At 30.4% G+C, this 19,680-nt stretch overlaps 1 protein-coding gene across 1 annotated transcript in view; it reads right to left on the bottom strand.

Annotated features, from left to right (window-relative positions):
• Positions 1-6,068: 6,068 nt before the first annotated feature.
• LOC113086772 (chloride channel protein 2-like) overlaps positions 6,069-19,680 on the bottom strand; it is a 28,302-nt gene continuing 14,690 nt past the window's right edge. The window contains exons 12-22 of the mRNA XM_026255495.1: positions 18,365-18,434; positions 16,819-16,929; positions 15,772-15,985; positions 14,316-14,449; positions 13,234-13,415; positions 13,035-13,149; positions 12,578-12,645; positions 8,243-8,281; positions 7,273-7,377; positions 6,770-6,856; positions 6,069-6,618 (exon numbers count right to left, since the gene is read on the bottom strand). Of these exons, the coding sequence (XP_026111280.1) occupies positions 6,412-6,618; positions 6,770-6,856; positions 7,273-7,377; positions 8,243-8,281; positions 12,578-12,645; positions 13,035-13,149; positions 13,234-13,415; positions 14,316-14,449; positions 15,772-15,985; positions 16,819-16,929; positions 18,365-18,434 (1,332 nt within the window). The 3' untranslated portion in view covers positions 6,069-6,411. The remainder of the gene's footprint in view (positions 6,619-6,769; positions 6,857-7,272; positions 7,378-8,242; positions 8,282-12,577; positions 12,646-13,034; positions 13,150-13,233; positions 13,416-14,315; positions 14,450-15,771; positions 15,986-16,818; positions 16,930-18,364; positions 18,435-19,680) is intronic.

Below are 19,680 nucleotides of genomic sequence, written 5' to 3'. Positions count from 1 at the left end.
TATTTGCGTCCTGGTTTTGTTCTTTGCGTTCGGTAAATGTCAAGCACTCTCTGTTTTTCTATGAGGGCCACTTTTGTTCTCCGACGTTCCAGTGTTACCATGGAGATCCACTGAGAAATTATGGAGAAGAAAGAAACTCATACAGGTTTGGAACAACAAGAGGACGAGTTAAAGATGACCGGATTATATTTTTTAGGGGAAAATTGTGATCTAATATAGTTGTCTTTTTTTTTCTTTTTTTTTAGGGGCCTGATTTATTGTAACTGATAGACCAGTGACTAAATATTAAAGCTATTAAAGACAAATACAAACACTAAAATAATGCAAGACACTCATTTCAGAACATAAGATCAACATAAAACCCTAAATGATAACAAAAAAAATTTTTTTTAAGTATGTGCTAAATGTATGTTTAAATATTAAAATACATTTTTGAACTTGAAAATATATTTAGTTTCAAACTTTATATACAAAATATATTTCGGGGGCAATTCAAAACATTTTCAGTCTTAAAACATTAGGTCTGAATGCAAATGTGGATGTAATAATAATAATAATTATTATTATTTTTTTTATTTTTTTTATTTAATTAATCATAGAATTTCACCAAAAAATATACAAAGCTATTGGCATATAAAAAAATAATTAAATAAACTAATGGATCATAATAAGAAATATATTTTGAAGCATATGGGACACATTTATTGGCCTTTTTAAAAATGAATGAATATATATTTGTGTGACTGTAGTGAGTTCAGCTGGTGTCTTGTATCTGGTTGATGATCAAAAGCGTCTCTACAGTCGTTTATGTAACTCTCTGATGCTGTTTTTGCCAGCAGCTGCTTTCAGTCTGATTATGATTCATATCTTGGACTCTATTTCAAACACAAGAAGTGTCGTCCTGTTTTCCCGTTTCATCCTCTATTCCTATATTCCAGAAAATATATATTTTTCAAAATATATTTCAAAATTACTTTGAAAATATTATCTAAATTTGGCCAAATTTGTACCAATATATATATGTGTGTATGTTTGTGTACAAATTTCAACTTTTTTTTTTTTTTTTTTTTTGGGGGGTATTTCGCTTTTCTTTTCCCCTTATTTTAATTTTAAATGAACAAGTACATTTGTTTTTCCTTAAAAGTATTCAGTAGTTAGAAAATAGGAAAAATAATAAATTTTTTATAATAAGTTGCATAAGGGGCTACTCATTTACATTTCAGTTTCAGTCTCTCTCATCTCACTCTCTCTCCTTGTGTTTGTCCTTTATCCCCTCTCTCTCTCTCTCTCTCTCTCTGTAAAGATTAGCTCTTTTTAAGGTTAAACACTATAAAAAGTGTCTTGAGTTGTCTGTCACGCCACGCTCTGATTGGCTGATGCTCTCTGTTGTGATGCACATTGAACCGTCCAATCACGTCGCTGGACTGTGACGGAGTGAAGCCCCTTCTGTGGACACCTTCCTGAGGCCAAAGACGACACTGAGTGTGTGTTAAACATGCGTTTGTCTCTTAATTAGATCCGCTCAGGGGTCTCTGAAGGTTTGTGTTCTGGAAGTGACTCTCTCTGTGGACTGAAGTCTCTCATTCAGCGTTTAATTAGTGTCTCTTCAGTCCCTTGATAGTGAACGAACCACATGTTACAGTCTGAGTCTACAGCTTTCACTCTCGACTCTTCATTTCAAGCGATTTAGTGTTATTTATGACGTTTCTGTTTGGATATCTGCTTGAATGTAAAGTGACAAATCATCACCACTAAGCATTGAAAATATGGACCAAACCTGAAAAAATATATAAATGAAATGAAATTTAATTTTTTATTTCTTGTTTGTGTTCTTAATAAAATCAATAAATGTCAAAACAAAGAGAAGAAGCAGAAACAAGTGACTGTGTGTGTGAAGAATAACGCTTTAAAGACATTTATAATGTTACAAACCATTTCTATTTCAAATAAATGTTGCTCTTTAGAACCTTCCGTTCATCTCTGAATCCTGAAAAATAAAATTTATCACGGTTTCCACAAAAATATTCACAGATTTTAAATAGTAAAAATGGTTTTACAGCTATTTTGAATTGTAAAAATATTTCACTGTATATTTCACTATTTCTTGAATCATCGCAGCATGAAAAATTGATCACTTTTTAAATCTGAAATTATAGGTTTAAGTAAAAAAAAAATCTATTTATTTTGTTTAAAACAATTTCAAAGTGATCAAAATGAATTTATTTTGCTTTTTAGAGTGACATTTATGTTGTTTAGTCAAAAATAAATATGTACGTTTAGATGTATTTGGTTGTAAATGAATGTATTAATTTGCATCACTGCCTTTTTTGTGTGTGTGTGGTTTGTGTAGTTTGAAATTTCAAATAATTATTTTTTAATTAATAAAAACAGAGTAATAACATGGTAACAGTATTAATGTCATTAATGAGACGCTATAGATCAGAATTTTTTTTTTATTATTATTAAAATAAATTGCCTGTTAATATATTCCCTTTGAAATAAGTTTATTTTTCTGATCATGTTGGCATTTTATTTTATTTTATTTTATTTTCTTGTTTTAAGAAAAAAAAAATCTATTAGGATTTTTTTTTTTTATCTCTTCAGAAAACAAGACTTAATATCTTTTGGTTCTCAAGTTAATGTCTCTTGATTTAGGAAAGTTTATATATTTGAAAAAAAAAATAGAAAAATATGCTCTTCTCCACATAAAGTCATAGTTTTAATTCTGGTTACAAACAAACACACAGATACACATGTTATTGCACAAATACATTATCCTCAAATGTCTGAAAATAACAATAACATCCAAAATAAAATCACGTTTGATCTACTTTGTTGATCACATGTAAGATTGTTAATAAATATGATTCTCAAAAGAACATATTATAATACATGAAATTAAATGGGCCAAAACATATTTAATAAAGCAGATTTTGCTCTTTTGGTCCGTTCAGAGTGTATAGAGTATTAATAAAGTCATTTCAGAGATGATACTGGCACCATTTTTGTACACAAAACACTAAACGTTCTCCGAGATGCAATTAAAACGTTCCCACAACGTTCGGTCAACGTTTCAAAACGAGAATCACATGTTCCTAAAAAGAGATATTGTCCGTAGTAGTCAAAAATGACTTGGAAGTACAAATACAAGAAGAAATAAATGGCAAAAAAAGAAGAAAATATTTAAATTAATATGCTATTTTAAATATATTAAAATCTGTGAATCAACAAAAATAAGCCTCTTCTCCACCGGCGAACAGATTAAAGCTTATTGGTCAAATCTGTCAGTTAATAATCAGAATTAAATAAATTCAATTCAGCTCCAATTAAAATGATCAGCTGATGAAATGCAACATTTATAAATCACAACAAACATTATAACGGTGAATAAAATACTCTCAGATTTCACTTTTTGTTCTATTCGGCTGTTGTTCGTAGAAATGCATGAATACATTTGCAGATGAATTTCACAAAACCTGTCAAAAACTTGTCTGTGTCATATTATACCAATAATATTTAGCCTCAAGAAAATGCATACTACAGTGTGCTATGTGCTATTATTTTGAGTATTTATGCTTAATTTAAGTATTTATAATTATTTGTTAATTTCCATTATTGTCAATGATGAATAAAATTTAAATTCGAATTACAAAACAAACAAATTTAAAGTATATAAAAAAAGTACAAATACTATGGTGTATAAATATTTTTTTAATGAAAAATCATAATAATAATAATCATAATCTTACTTCAAGAGCCGCTGAGATTTTTTTTTACATTAAAAATAATATTGATATACTTAAGTATTTATACAGTATAGTTGTTTTAGTTATTTTTATCTACTTTAAACTAATGAAAAATACAATAACAAATAGCAGTGATTTTCGTTTAAATTCTTATTACAAAATAAATAAATAAAATAAATAAATGAACATTTTAATGAGAATTCATTATATTTAGACTAAAAATATATTTAAATAATTAAAAACAATCCCCCATCATTCTCAGTGATGGTGTTTATTTATTTAAAAAATATTGCAATTAGAATTTAAATGAAAAATATAGTTAGGTTTTCAGATTTTCCATTATTCTTAATCATAAATTTAATTTATATTCTCAATAAAAAAAGTATACTTTTTTTAAATGAGAATTAAAAAAAAAATCTGGAGGAATGAAAATATCTAAAAAAAAAAAATACACAAAACATATACATAAAATATACATAGGTAAAACATTAAGACACATTATTGTAATATGAATTTAGAGAAAAATATGAGATTTGAAAAAAAAAATATTATTTCACAATTTAAAACAACTTAATGTTCAAATGGCTCAAAATGAATGGTTTAAAATATGATCTTGAAGAGTTCCAGACAAGTTTTGTGAAGTTCATCATCAGTCATCACAGACATTTTAAAAAACACAAAGGTCCTGCCAAAATCCAACAAGAGAGAGAAAGAAAGAGACAGAAAGAGAGATTTTACTGTCAGATGTGTGTGTTTTCCAGAAAGCTTTGAGCTCAAGTGCTAAACCGATCAAAAAGAACATCACGTTCTCCTCGATCAATGGAAACAGTGGGAAGGACTGATTTCCCAAAATATCAAAAATGAGCAAACATGTTTAAATTCTCCAAAGCCTCAACATTAATTTCTTCATAATTTGACTACTGTCAATTAAAATGCTGTTGTGCTGAAAGGTGACTGTGATTGATTTCATCTAACTGTCCTCAGTGCAAACATGCAAAAAAACAAATGTGCCAGATCCTTCAAAAAGGCACGTTAGTGTCATTTCCAATAGAGAAAGTAATAAAAAGTGCACATCCTTACATAAGAGACTGTGGGCGAGATTTGCTTCATCTGACATTGACCAGATAACATTGGAGTGGTTTGACTTCAAACTGCGACTGAATCTCGTGCTGGAGATTTAACAAGAACAAAAAAACTCTGAACGAGCTTAGAAAAACAAACTGCGGTGAAAATAAAATCACTCTCATTCTCTCTGACACCTACTGTGTCCGCCTACAGATCCACTGTATATAGAGGGGAATCTAATGCCCACACGCGAAGAAAATAAAAAGACGAAGTCAATCGCGGAAAAAAAATCATAATTGTGAGAAAAAAGTCATAATTGCGAGAAAAATAAAACCCAAGTGTAAGATAAGTCATAATTTTAAGAAGTCGTTATTGCATAAAAAGTCAATAGCAAAAAGTAATAATTGCAAAAAAACAAAAAAAAAAACAAGTGTGAGATAAGTCATAATTGCATAAAAAGTCATTAACAATAAAAGTTATAATTGCGAAAAAGGTCATAATTGCGGAAAAAACCCAAGTGTGAGATGAGTCACAATTGTAAGAAGTCATAATTGCATAAAATGTCAATAGCAAAAGAAGTCATAATTGCAAAAATAAAAAAGTCATAATAGTAAAAAAAAGCCAAGTGTGAGATAAGTCATAATTGCATAAAAAGTCATTAACAATAAAAGTTATAATTGCGAAAATGGTCATAATTGCGGAAAAAACCCAAGTGTGAGATGAGTCACAATTGTAAGAAGTCATAATTGCATAAAAAGTCAATAGTGAAAAAGTAATAATTGCGGGAAAAAAAACAATTGTGAGATGAGTCATAATTGTAAGAAATCATAATTGCATAAAAAGTCAATAGTGAAAAATGTCATAATTGCGAAAAAAGTAAATTGCGGAAAAAGTGTTATTGTGAGAAAAAAAAGTAATAATTGCGAGAAAAAAGTAAATTGCGAAGAATTCATAATTGTGTGAGAAAAAGTCAATTGTATGAAGAGAAGTCATAACTGCAAAAAAGTCATAATTGTAAGAAGTCGTTATTGCATAAAAAGTCAATAGTGAAAAAAGTAATAATTGCGGAAAGAAAGTCATAATTGTGACAAAAAAGCCAAGTGTGAGATAAGTCATAATTGCATAAAATGTTAATAGTGAAAAAAGTCATAATTGAGAAAAAAAAGTCAGAATTGTGAAAAAAAAAGATGTTCAAAAATTTCATAATTGAATGAAGAAGTCATAATTGTGTGAAAAGCCATAATTGAGGAAAAAAAGTCATAATTGCGGCATATAAACAGAAGAAAAAAATACTGAGCTATAAACTCCCCAATATATAAGCACGAAAGACAACAGATGAAGCGTTCAAACAAATCTTGGTCATCACATTTCTTAAAAAGTGAAAAAGGGAACGGTACGCAACGTACGAAATAAAATGATCCGTTTCTTTCAGCAACAAACACACATATAAACGCACAAAAAACGCACTTATTCAGAAAAACGGACAAAGTCCATACAGTCCCTGATTCTCCGAAAGGGAAAGTGAGTTAGTGTGGGAAGACCTGAAAGCGAGCTGGAGGATTTTTGGATGCGCGAAGCAGTCTGTGCACGGGGTCAGGGGTCACTGTGACTTGTCGTCCGAGTCGGAGGTGTTGGGCTGCTGTTCTCGGGGAATACTTCGGCTGCTGTGACGGTCCCACAGTTTGTGGAGTTCAGTGGCTTCGCTTTCGCTGCTTGTGCCACTGGTGCCACTGTCTCTGAAACTGGCCAGCGGCGGACGAACCTTCACACCCTTCACCGTCATCGAGCCCTCGATGGCTTTACGCAGCTGCAGCACAGACGAGAGCCGGTTAATGGACGAACGCTACCATTCAGCGCAGATGCATGACATTAACGACATTTATAATGTTACAGAAGACTTCTGAACTTCCTATTCATCTTTATATCCAGAAAAATTAAATGCATCACAAAACTCTCACCTCTCTCAGTGAAACTACTCCTATAAGTCTCCCGATGCTGGTGACATAAGCGTGATCCAAACCCAGCAGAGAGAAGATGGTGTGAGTCTGTCAGAGAGACAACAGAATCAGCATGCAAGCTAGTAAACTAGTATAATAATAATACATAAACGGTAGGGTTTTTATGCACCAAAAACATCCATGGAAAACGCATACATTTTGACCACAAGCATGCACACAAATCACATAAATAAATCAGTGAGTGTGTGGATAGAGTGAGAATGAGTAGAAATGTGTAGATGTATAAGAAGAGTGAATGGACTGCATTAAACACATTCACAGATGCCGCAGGAGTGTGTGTGTGTGTGTGTGTGTGTGTACCACTGCAGAGCGTGACTTAATGAAGACTTCTGTGCTCTTGCCACAAGTGAGTTTGCAAATGCAGAAAATAAATTCAGTGTCAGCATTTGTTGGATAGCGTGCATATCCTAAACTTACACACTTTCTCAATCTCTCTCTCTCACCTTGTGCAGTGAAGTGCGCTCCACCAGCTGGAAGGGGGCGGGGTCAATCTTGCAGTTGTTGAAGTTCACCTGCTCGTCAAGCTGTTGCTCCTCCCACTCCTCGACCTGCACTCACAGCCAGAGATGGTTTTTGACTTCATTAACTTGTCATTTATGCATTATTATTCTTTAATGTCATCGGTTTTATATTTCTGTCAATTACACTTTGCACTATTTTAATCTATTCATTATAAACAACATAAATACAGATTTCCTTAATTGCTTAATGCTCATTTTTTTATTTTATTTTTCAAATTATTCATAAATATGGCAATAATATATATTATATATATTTTTTTAAAGTACATATAGAACGCTATTTTGTAGTCAAATAAACTTTTTTGTTATTAATTTATTTTATGTATATTATTATAAATATTAATATTATGTAAATATAATAAATATTCACTATTAGTAAATACAGCAAATTTTCACTATTAATAAATATTAATAAATATTATGTAAATATAATAAATATTCTCAATTAGTAAGTATAGCAAATTTGCACTACTAATAAATATTAATAAATATTATGTAAATATAACAAATATTCTCTAATAGCAAATACAGCAAATTGGCACCATATAAAAAATATTATGTTAGTAAACATAGCAAATTACATTACAAATTACAATGATAATTGATGAAATTCTATTGTGCACTTTATTATTATTATCTATAACTAGTTATTTATGTTGAGGTTTCAGTTTTGTTATCTGAAGTACATCACTTATTAAGAGAAAAGGGCTTTTATTTCAGGGGAAACAAGCATTTGCATTTTTTTTTTGTTACACCACACTTCTCAATCCAATCGTGTTGAACTGGACAGATAATCTGGTTCAGGTATCAGTACAATAACTAGCAGATTATTCATGTGCATGTAAACCTAGTTTATGAGAGGTTTCCACTATTACAGCTGCAGTGTCCTCACCTCGCCAAGAGTCATGTCATCCTCTGCGTCTGGATCCTCCTGAACACACACACACACACACACACAAGCTGTCACTCAGATAAAGGGCTTTGCAGTAACATTACATAAGAAACACGACAAGCCTGAATACCAAGCCCTCTCTTGTTGCTCTCCCTCTAACAAGAACTGTTTGTCCTGTTCAAATGTGACTTTATATAGTGTGATATCAAAATAGGGTGTGTTGATGATTTATAATGCTAATATGTTGTGTGGTTTGATCAATATCTCGGAGCGCTGCTTTGGCAGTCGACAGATTCAAGTTCCTCTTCCTCCCTCTTCATCTCTCTCATGCTAAATTTAATCGATGAGATCAGCCTGCAGTTGCACTTTCTCTGTAGAAGTATCACACACACACACACACACACACTGGTGTATAAATCTTTGCAGCACTCTACGCATTAATAAAACATCCATCCATTAGTGCTGGTTTCTGTAGAAATGTGAGCGTAATGTAATAAGCAGAGAGAAGGCTCTACTACTAGAGAGTGACACACGCCTAATGATGTTTGACAATCGTGAAAGAGATTTAAAGATGAGAAAGCCGTGCACATTTTTCCTGTTGCTTTCCACTGAAAAAAAAATTTAATATTTGTACTGCTTTCTCTATTTTTGATATTTTTAAACACATGTGTAGCAACCATACAATGTGGATAACTAATAGTGCTGTGTTCGATACATCGATACAACGATATATTGTCACAAAGTTTTAACGATACAAATATCGATACAGCTGGCCCCTGATATGTGTCGGATCGTGACTTTGCTGGTGATACACAGCCCTAATAATTAATGTAAAAATTTTACTCAAATCTATTTATAAAAACACTTTTATCTTTAATAAATACATAATATAATAAAATATAAACCTTAAATTTTAAATGTAAAAAATATATATATATATCTATATTTAAAAACAAAAGTGAAAAAATTGCATGGCTTTCTCTTTTTCAATGAAATAATTTTCTATTTTATAGTATATTATTTAGGTTACTATAGAAATTGTTGGTGCAAAACGAATGAAAAAAAATGTGCATGCTTCTCTCTTCTTAAAAATATTTTTAAACATACTAAATTGGTCATTTTTTACAACAAAAATCAGCAAAGCAGCAAGAACCAAATGATGCTGACTATTATAGTTAACTAATGTTAACAAACTGAAACCTACTATCTATGCAGTCTATTTATGTAAACACTTTTAATGAAAAAAATATAATAATATAATATTAAAAAGTATAATATATAAAAAACAAACAAATTGAAAAAAAGCATGGCTTTTAGAGCCTTGCACGGGCCTCAAATTTAGGCCAGGACCTGACCCTTCTCCCAAAACAGATTATATTACTGTTTCAGCTATTAAAAATTGATATTAATTTAACCTTGGAAAACGTTTGGAGCATTTTTTGTTTGTTTCTGTTTTTTAAAGCAATGACCAAGCAGCCAGCGGCAGACAGTAAGCTGATCATTTTAGCCTTCTCAAATCATCACGACTTGCCTAAAATAAAATCTATAGATATAATAAAACAGTACAAGCATATAACAATGTTTAAACGTTAGACCCAGATAAATGTGCGATATATCCAATAGTTTGTGACGCTTCAGGACATGGAGGCACCAGCGTGATCACTTGCATGTTTTCAATGGATACGTCATCATTTTTGCTCTTAAAGCTGCAGTAGGTAACTTTTGACGCTCTAGCGGTTAATAAACAGAACTGCTTGCGTCTTGCGGAAGAACATCGTAGCCGGAACTACTTCTCTCTGTTTATGTCTATGAAGAATCACAAAGGTACTGGGTTACTCCGCCGCGGTATCCCCGAAGCAATCTAAAATAGTCCGAATATAAACACTTATTATAGGTGCACCCTAGTGATTCAGGACAAGCCAAAAACACGGTTTGGAAAATGGATTCATGGTGTACTCGCTTATTATATACATTTTTCTACATTTTGAACACAAAAAAAGTTACGGACCGCTGCTCTGATTGGTTGTTTCTTACCGGGAGCGGATGACTTTCTGCAAATGGCAATAGGACACTGGGAGGAGCCAGAGGAGCTTGATTTTTTTCACAGATTATCTGTCTCATATTCTACTGTCAGGACATAATGACAGGTTTAAAAAAAAATGTAAAAAATATATTTTTACAAAAGTTCCCTACTGCAGCTTTAAGGTAAGAGTAGTTCATCATTCCTAGTCTAATTTTATTTTTGTTCACTCACAATATCAACAAAATGTTGTGCTTTTATAAATTAAAGAAAACAAACACAATGCGCTTTCTTCCGTCTGGTACTGAATAGGAGCGCTTCACAAAATGAACTGAAACTTAGTGAATATATGCCTCAAAGACAAGATAAATATATTTTTAGAAAGCTTTAAATTAGTACTTAAAGAAATAAAACATATTGAAAACAAGAACTCTTTTATTATAATCATAATTATAGTAAACCTTATCGTACCTTATATTTACTGAAATCTATTTATGTAACACTTTAAAGTTAAAATAATATAATACAATATAATGTTAAAAATTAATAAAAAAAGGAAAAAGTTATGTAAATGTTTCCAGATTTTTCTTTACACTGACCATTACTATAATAAATATTTCTAATAATATAATAAAATATAATATAATATATATAATTTTTTTTTTACAAATCTTATTAAGCTTACATCGTTTCATTTTTAACCATTTCAGCACAGAATAACTGGAAAAAACATTCTGTGGTCTCTCTCTATTTTTTTTATATATTTTTAAACATACATAATTTAGTATTTTGACAGTAAAAGAACTGTGTAATACGGATTTCTGTTACTGTCGCAGAGCTGCATGATGAGGGTGCAGGTTTATCATTACATAGCCTTTATGCTGACCTTAATATACGCTCATCATTATACAAAGTACGCAAGTGTATTTCCATAGCAACTGTGTTACATCACTACTGACATACTAGAATTATATTAGCACAAACAGTCTGCTTTCATTTACACAAGAAGTGTGTCATTCAACAACTGACGCCATAAACATACATCATTCACACAGGAATGTCCTTTAGTTGGTGCTTTAACTAACATTACCTGACAATGCTGTTAATGTTAATTAAACTGGTCATTGTCAGTTCACAGCTCAGGTCCATTAAATAATATTAACAGACACAACTATTGATTTTAATAATGTATTAGCAAACGTGAAATTACCAAATGAATAATAAATGCTTTAGAATTATTTTTTGTTGTTAGATCATGTTAACTAATGAAATATAACAAATGTTAACAAAATAGAACCTTATTTTATGTGCTGCCAAAATCTGTTTATTAAAAAAAATTTCACTTAAAATTAAATATAATATTATTTAATTATAAATTATATATGTATATAATATATAATTTAATTATATATTTAAATACATTTAATTATATAAATAATTTAATTATATATAATAATATAACTTAAAAATGTACTTTAAAATAAATTTTAAATAAAGACTTATGCAGTAATAAAAAAACAGAAAGGGGGCACATTGTTAAAATTAATAAAAATAATAATTTACATAAAATATAATGAGATACACATAAATAATATATCATAGTTTTTGAAATCTTTGAAATCTTTAATCTATTAAGAAGACCTAACAAAAAAAAAAAACAATAAATCACATTGGGACAGAAAAAAAACTGGTTTTAAAATGACATGAGGGTGAGTAAATGATGACAGAATGATAATTTTTAGGTGAACTGTCCTTTAAAATGTAAAATTTACACCTGACGGCAGTTAGACGAATGTTACAGGACACAATCATTCACTGGCTCCGCCCACTTTCCATGCAACTCACACAGACTGGCCAGTTCTGATGTCATGCTGATGATTGACAGCTACTCATGCTTGTTCGCCTCCCATGTTCCACAAAGATTAATCTGTTTCTGACCTTTGAACCCTTGCAGACCGATCAAAACAATGAAACTGTGAGTTTAAAGTTATCAAAAAAATATTTAAATATATTTTCTTGGAATGTGGTTAAACCTGCGGTTACTGTGCATCCAGCGGTTCAGCAGGTCAAAGGTCAGAGCAGGCACAAGGAAGACGTTTATGGTATGATGATGACACGATGATTTGACGAGCCCGTGTTTTATTTTTATTTTTTTCTTACCAAGACCGAAATCCTGACGCGTTTGGGCGGGCTGAAGTCAGAAGCGACTGTGTGCTCCACGTTATTATTCTTACACGAAGGAAAAGGGAGGGAAAACATAACATACACACCAAAAAAATTCATACGATGTGAACATAAGTGTGTGTGAGTCTCACCTCCATTGCATCCGTCTGAGGTCGAGCACATAACAGATTCCTCAAGCCAATGCCAGAATCATGAGGACCTGAAAAACACGGAAATCCCATTTCTGTGTATTCCAATAAATATGTACTATTATTGCTAAAAGAAATAAAGTGTAAAAAAGTTACAGAAGTTTAAGTTTACTCTAAAGGAAATGTACTGTACAATAAAACAAATATTTTCCAAGACTTTTTGGAATCTGAAAATGCAATGCAATAAAAGCCACATGTCTAACTAAGTTATGTTCCAAATTTGAAGTTGACATCAAAAAAAAAGTTAAATTTCCATGATAACGCAAAGTCTGATTTCAAAAGGGTTTTCACAGGATGAGTTCTGAGCGTTTAAGCTGTATATGATGTTTATAAAAACAATAAAGTCTAAGCAATGTCTACATTTAGACAGAAGAGTACATAAGAGAGGGTGTGACATTACTTGTAGGGATCTCGATGTTTTTCTCGGCGGTAGTCGTCCTCTTCAGCGCAGGTTTGAGAGGTTTAGGTGAGATGGGATGGACCGGTGTAAACAACGACGACTCTTCTGTGGAGATCTACACTCACAAACATTCAAGATCACGTCTCGAAAACTGACAAAACGAAGTATAAAAAAGTCAAGTAATCGTTTGCCCTCTGACCTGAAAGCGAACCTCATGGTTGACCTTTTGACCCCCCTCTTCGCTGCTGGGAGTGCTGACGACAGACACACGCTTCCTCTCCGCGTCCCGTATGAACTCCAGCCGCCGCTCGCGACTCAGATGCTGCGAGAGGAGCGCCTGCAACTGAACGCGCTCGATAGAGCCCAGCAGGATCATCGACTCTAGAGAGCAGAGACATTAATGCTCTCATTCAGCAAGGATGATTACAACTGATCAAAAAGTGACAGTAAAGAGATTCATAAGGTTTCTATTTCAAATAAATGCTGTTCTTTTGAACTTTCTATTCATCTGTGAATCCTGAATATATATATGTATATTAACATTTTTTTTAGGTAGTTTCCTATTCAACTTTTCTCATTTTCTTTTAATTTAATTAAAACTAAACTAAAAAATAAACACATATATCAAATGAAAACTAAAAATGACAAAACACAACGAAATTATTACTTACTACTTTAATTTCAACTGAAATTAAAAGGAAAAGAAAAATCTAAAAATGAAAATGAAAATGAATTCAATATAATATAACTACAGAAGAGGATTACGGTCAAGCAATAATAAAACAAAATAAAACCATCTCGAGATAAAAGTCATTCTAATGCCAGATTAAACTCAATCAATTTAAAGAAAAAATTTGTTGCATTGCAAAAAAAAAAGAAAGAAAGGAAAAAAGGGTTGAAAATGTTAAGAATTAACTCAACGATTTAATGATTTTATTTTCACAATTTTTGTACTTTTTTTTATGAGTTTAATCTTGCATTATGTTGATTTTAATCTTGAGGTGGTTTCATTTTTTATTATTGCTTGTCCCTAATCCTCTTCTGTAAAAAAAACTATAAAAGCATCTTGTTAAAATAATTGTAAAAAAAAAAAAAAAAAAAAAATATATATATATATATATATATATATATATATATATATATATATATATATATATTTTTTTTTTTTTTTACAACAAATATAAATGTATCAATTACTACAAACAAAAAAGAGCCATCTTAATAGACAAGCCAGCCATGTGTGTGTAAATGTATCTATATAAAGCAAGCGTGTGTTTGTACCTGCAGACTCCACCAGCGCCACAGTTTTGAGGTTTGCTATCAAGAGGATCTCATGAAGGTCTCTGTATGTAGAGTTCAGAGTGATGTAACGAACATTTCTGACCATGATGTCCTCCACACGAATATTATACTTCCTGCAGACAAAAAACATGCAGGTTTTCCATGTTATTTTAGAATTATTCATACATATTATAGTTTTCATTACTTTTTTTATAGTCTCTATTTTTTAAACATGTCAATGTCAAGGTTTTTCAGTTTTACCCTTTTTATTGTTATTTTAGTAAAAAATTGAATACATGTAGGACATCAAGTTAAATTAAACTAAAATGAATTAGCTGAAATCAGTGTTTTACATTCCTCAATTGTAATTATAATATTTTTATGTTATTTTAAGTAAAACACATTTCATTTTGTCCTTTTTTTTTACACATACTGTAATCTAGATTTAAGCATTTAACATTGCAACCAGTGTTATTTTGAGATGGTATTATATTTTTTATTAATAATTACTTGGTTATAGTTATTAGCTATATTAATCCTGTTTGTTGCCTTTTTTTGTTGAGAAAAATCATCAAAAAAATATTTTACCACTTACATTACTTACGAAGGCGCACAAATATATTTAATATGTACAAGCGCTTAATTTAACCTATGTTTTTTATTTAAATTATAGTTTTTTTTTTGGCATACACAAAATATTTTGTTTTAGTATTGATTGATATTTTTGTAGCATTAATGTTATCAAATTAAAATGTATGTGTGTGTGTGTGATTGTAGACCTTGTCTATTTACTCTTATAAAGAGAATTTTTTTTTAAAAATAAAATTAACAAATAAATAGAATTAACTTTGTTAATGTTGTTAGGTACAAGAATTAAAATAATTAATAATTTTACATTTTTAATTGCGCTAAATAAACATTTGCCAATTGCTTTATTTCTTTATTAACTACGGCTGTTCAGTAATTAGTCCTGAAACCCAGAAGTGAACCGACATTTGAGCTTCTAGTTCTTCGTTATTTTACCATCATTGAAATACTATTGTATTTTTTAAGAATATTTAATAGTTTTTATTTTACTATTTCAGTTTTAAATTTTCTGCTTTAGTAATTTTGTGTGTTTTTGTCATTTACGTTTATGTTGTGTTTATATGTCTATATAGTTTTTATTCATTTTCATTTCAGTTTTGAGTTTAGTTATTTTAAACGAGTCACACAAACCTTAAATATGAATTTTGTTTTAAAAATGCATGCTGTAAAATCTAAATGTAACTGGTGCTAAATTCCTTTAATGTGAGCAGAAGAACGGCCTTGATATCACTGTGATTGAAAGTGAGTAGAAAAAAGTGTCTCTACTTCTGTATTCTGCAGTAGTTACTGACTCCTTCAAAGCAGACTGTGCTGAAGAAGAAAACACAATATAAGATGTACAGCTATATATACAGACAGAGAGACTCACTCATGGTGGCCCCAGCCGAGCTCGGGCAGGTAAGGCAGTTTCTTAATGCGGATTATAGAGTCGTAGATGGACGGCTGAAGGCTCTGAGCGACGGCGTTGGCGAGAATCACAGCAATCATGATGGGAAGAATGTGACTGATCTGACCCGTCAACTCAAACACGATCACGGCTGTGGAAACCGTGTGTGTGACCGCTCCGGATAACGCGGCCGCTCCTGGAGAGAGACCGATTTAACAAAACAAATTAAAAACCCTTCACATTGGTTCTTTAGAAATTAATGAACCAAAGGGAAAAACTAAATATGAAAGGAACACAAACTATTGGGCCATGAGTCATGAATTGACAGGAAGAGATATTTACTGAATTGCTATTAAGTCGCACATTACAAAATCAATGGTGCTCAACACTGATGTAAACATTTAAACAACAACAAAAAAACATATCTACACAGTAAAAATTTCAGAAATTTATATCCACACTATTTTTCATGATTCAAGATTTATTTGTGATTTACAAACTTAAATTTGTAGTGAAACAGGTCACATGGCTACTTAGATGTACATTAAATATAATTAAATTGAATAAATTTTTTTCAATAAAGTACCTTTTATATATTTATGAAATGTATCAAATTACGTAAAATATTTACAAAAATATGTAATATTTAAAAATATAACTTACATTTAAAAATATTACATTTTTACATACTTTTTTTAATAATGGAAATATTTAATCATTTTATAATTACAGTGCAGTCGTTGGTGAGAAACCTACACTTTTCTAAACCCTTCACTATATTGTCCATTAAGCTATAATTAAAACAATAAGCAATCAAAAGTGATTGTTATTTCATACTTAAATCCAGTGGCTACTAATCAAAGAGTAACAATGAAAACAACAATCCATGACCAAACACAACAAAACTAAATCAATGCCTCTCAAAATCACTATGGGATCACTGAAGCAATTGCCATGAAAGTTTCTCATCTGTGTGTGTGAACGTGTCTGTTGAAGCTCTACACATGTATGAAAGCATCTGTTTCTCACCCACAACAGCGTATCCTCCAGGAACTATGGGATAGATGGTTCCGTCCGTATTAATGCCCTCTGGAAACCATGCCGCCATACTTTCACCCACCAAACGGCCAAACGCAGCACCTGAACACACACAGGTTAACGTTTTAATGGATACACTGCATAAAATATTTTTAACACGTAGGCAATACACTATTGTTTTTTCATGCACTTGCTAATTTTGAGCTTCAGGACTATTTTGCTCGTATAACGTGTCTTGTTTCAGAAAAGTGAACAGAGACCAAAATAAGCATTTAAGGGTTTATACTTTTTCTAAGTGTGTCCGTTTGTTTCTCCACTTCAGTAGCACTTACATACACCAAACTTTACAGGTTTATTCCTATCTATAGTCTGAAGGTTTTTACTGAGGGGTTTGTTCATATTATATTCACAAGGCATTTTACGGCTGTAGATTTCAATTATAATATATATATATATTTAAAAGGAAGTTTTGTGAAAATGGGTTTTTTTCTCAACTACAGGAGCACTTACACCGAAACTTACAGTTTTATTCCTATATATAGTCTGAAGGTTTTTACTGAGGGATTTGTTAATATATTATTCACAAGGTTTTATTATGGACTTTATCTATTTTGCATCTGTAAATTTCAATTGCAATATATTTATACTTAAAAGGAAGTTTTGTGAAAATGAGTTTGTTTCTTAACTTCAGAAGCACTTACAAATACCAAAACTTAGAGTTGTATTCCTATATATATTCTGAATGTTTTTCCAGAGGGGTTTGTTTTTATTATGGCACTTTATCTATTTTGCGTCTGTAAATTTCAATTACAATTTATATATATATATATTTTTTTTAAGGAAGTTTTGTGAAAAAAAAAAATTTCTCAACTTCAGCAGCACGTACATATATCAAAACTTAGAGATTTATTCGTCTCCATATTCTGAAGGTTTTTACTGAAGGGTTTGTTTATTATTCACAAGAATTTATTAAGTCACTTTTCTATTTGTGTCTGTAGATTTCAATTACAATACATATTTTTAAAAGTTTGTTTCTCCACTTCAGCAGAACTTTCATGCACCAAAACTTAGAGTTTTATCCCTCTCTATCTTCTGAAGAGTTTTGCTGTGGGGTTTGCTCATATATCAATCACAACGATTTATATAACACTGTATTCATAAAAAAACATGCCGAAAATGTATTTTCTTCTTCTTTCTGGTTGTTGACCGTTTTTCTGATTTATGAAGTGTTAAAATGATAAATTTAAAATCCCTTCTGTAAAAAACTTAAACTCTAATATGCCAACAAAATCAAATAGGAATTTCAAACCTGGCTTCTTCCAAAGTTCAGATTTATACTCTAAAAATATACGTTAATTATTGCAAATTTAATTCATTTTAAACATAACCTTTCAGAAAACTTTTATTAGAATTATACTGTAATTTAATGTCCTGTAATTGATGAACTTGGGAAGCATTGTGATATATATCAGTTAAATATTTGACTGAATTCACCTTTAAAAAGCAATTTTAAGATAATAAACATGCAAACACTTACCAATGACGAAAACAGGCATAAAGGCTCCACATGGTACAGGAAGAGTTGTGGCTAAAGCAGACATCCAGAACTGCACAAAAGACATCAGTAACACTCATTAAAACATAAGGAAAACCATTTTATAAATATATTAGGTAAATCTAATAGCTTGCTCAACCCCTGCAACAACTTCTCTGCTTATATAACAAAGGAGAAAAACAATATTTAACCAATAATACCATGAGTTTTGAGGGATTTAAGAACTCAATATAATTCATTTTCAGTAGCATGACAGGAATTTTCCAGTAACAAACCATTTTGTGGTGTTCAAAGATAATTTAAATTCATATATTATAGTTTGTTTATGGCAGTGACTATGTGTGCTTCACAACACATCAAAATCCCCAAATATCCCCGCAGATCAACGCTAAAATCTGTCACCCCTGTCATCTGCATGACATTTTATGCTTAGACTGTACAATTTCCACATCAGACTTAAACAGAAAATGTAATGAACTTGTAAATATAAAAATTAGCATGAAAACAACGGTTTCATGTGCACCAAAAGCTACTTTCTGAAAGTTTCACCCACAATCAACTATTTGGGACATTACAAGAATAAAAATAAATTGAGAAATAAATAATAATTAAAGTTATAAGTTTATATAAATACTATAAATATATTTGATAAATTCTATAAATATAAATACATTTTAAAACATACTTATAATTAAGAATTTATAATAATATGTAACTAAAAATTCTTAATATAAATACATTTTAAAACATAATTAAGAATTTATAATTATATGTAATTAAAAATTCTTAATATAAATACATTTTAAAACATACTTATAATTAAGAATTTATAATTATATGTAACTAACAATTCAAAATATTAATACATTTTAAAACATTCTTATAATTAAGAATTAATTTTTTTAAATATAAATACATTTTAAAACATTCTTATAACTAAGAATTTATAATTATATGTAACTAAAAATTCTAAATAAAAATACATTTTAAAACATACTTATAATTAAGAATTTATAATTATATGTAATTACAAATTCTAAATATAATTCTAAATTCTTATCTAGAATGATAAATTATTGTTTATATGATATTGTATTGCATTATATTATATTGTATATATGTTTATATATGACAGAAAAACCTTAGATACCAAATACATTTAATGAGACGTTAAACAAATCTTCTTCATAAAAAGCAAGCAAAACTAAATGATAAAAGTGTGTATTGTGTGTGTGTGTGAACCATAGACTGTATAAAAACAGTGTGAACCTTATTAGTGAACAACACAAAAAATATAA

This window comes from Carassius auratus, unplaced genomic scaffold, assembly GCF_003368295.1.
Source record: "Carassius auratus strain Wakin unplaced genomic scaffold, ASM336829v1 scaf_tig00044014, whole genome shotgun sequence".
Lineage (NCBI taxonomy): Eukaryota > Metazoa > Chordata > Actinopteri > Cypriniformes > Cyprinidae > Carassius > Carassius auratus.
Note: the sequence above shows the minus strand (reverse complement) of the source record. Positions and strands in the feature narration are given on the sequence as shown.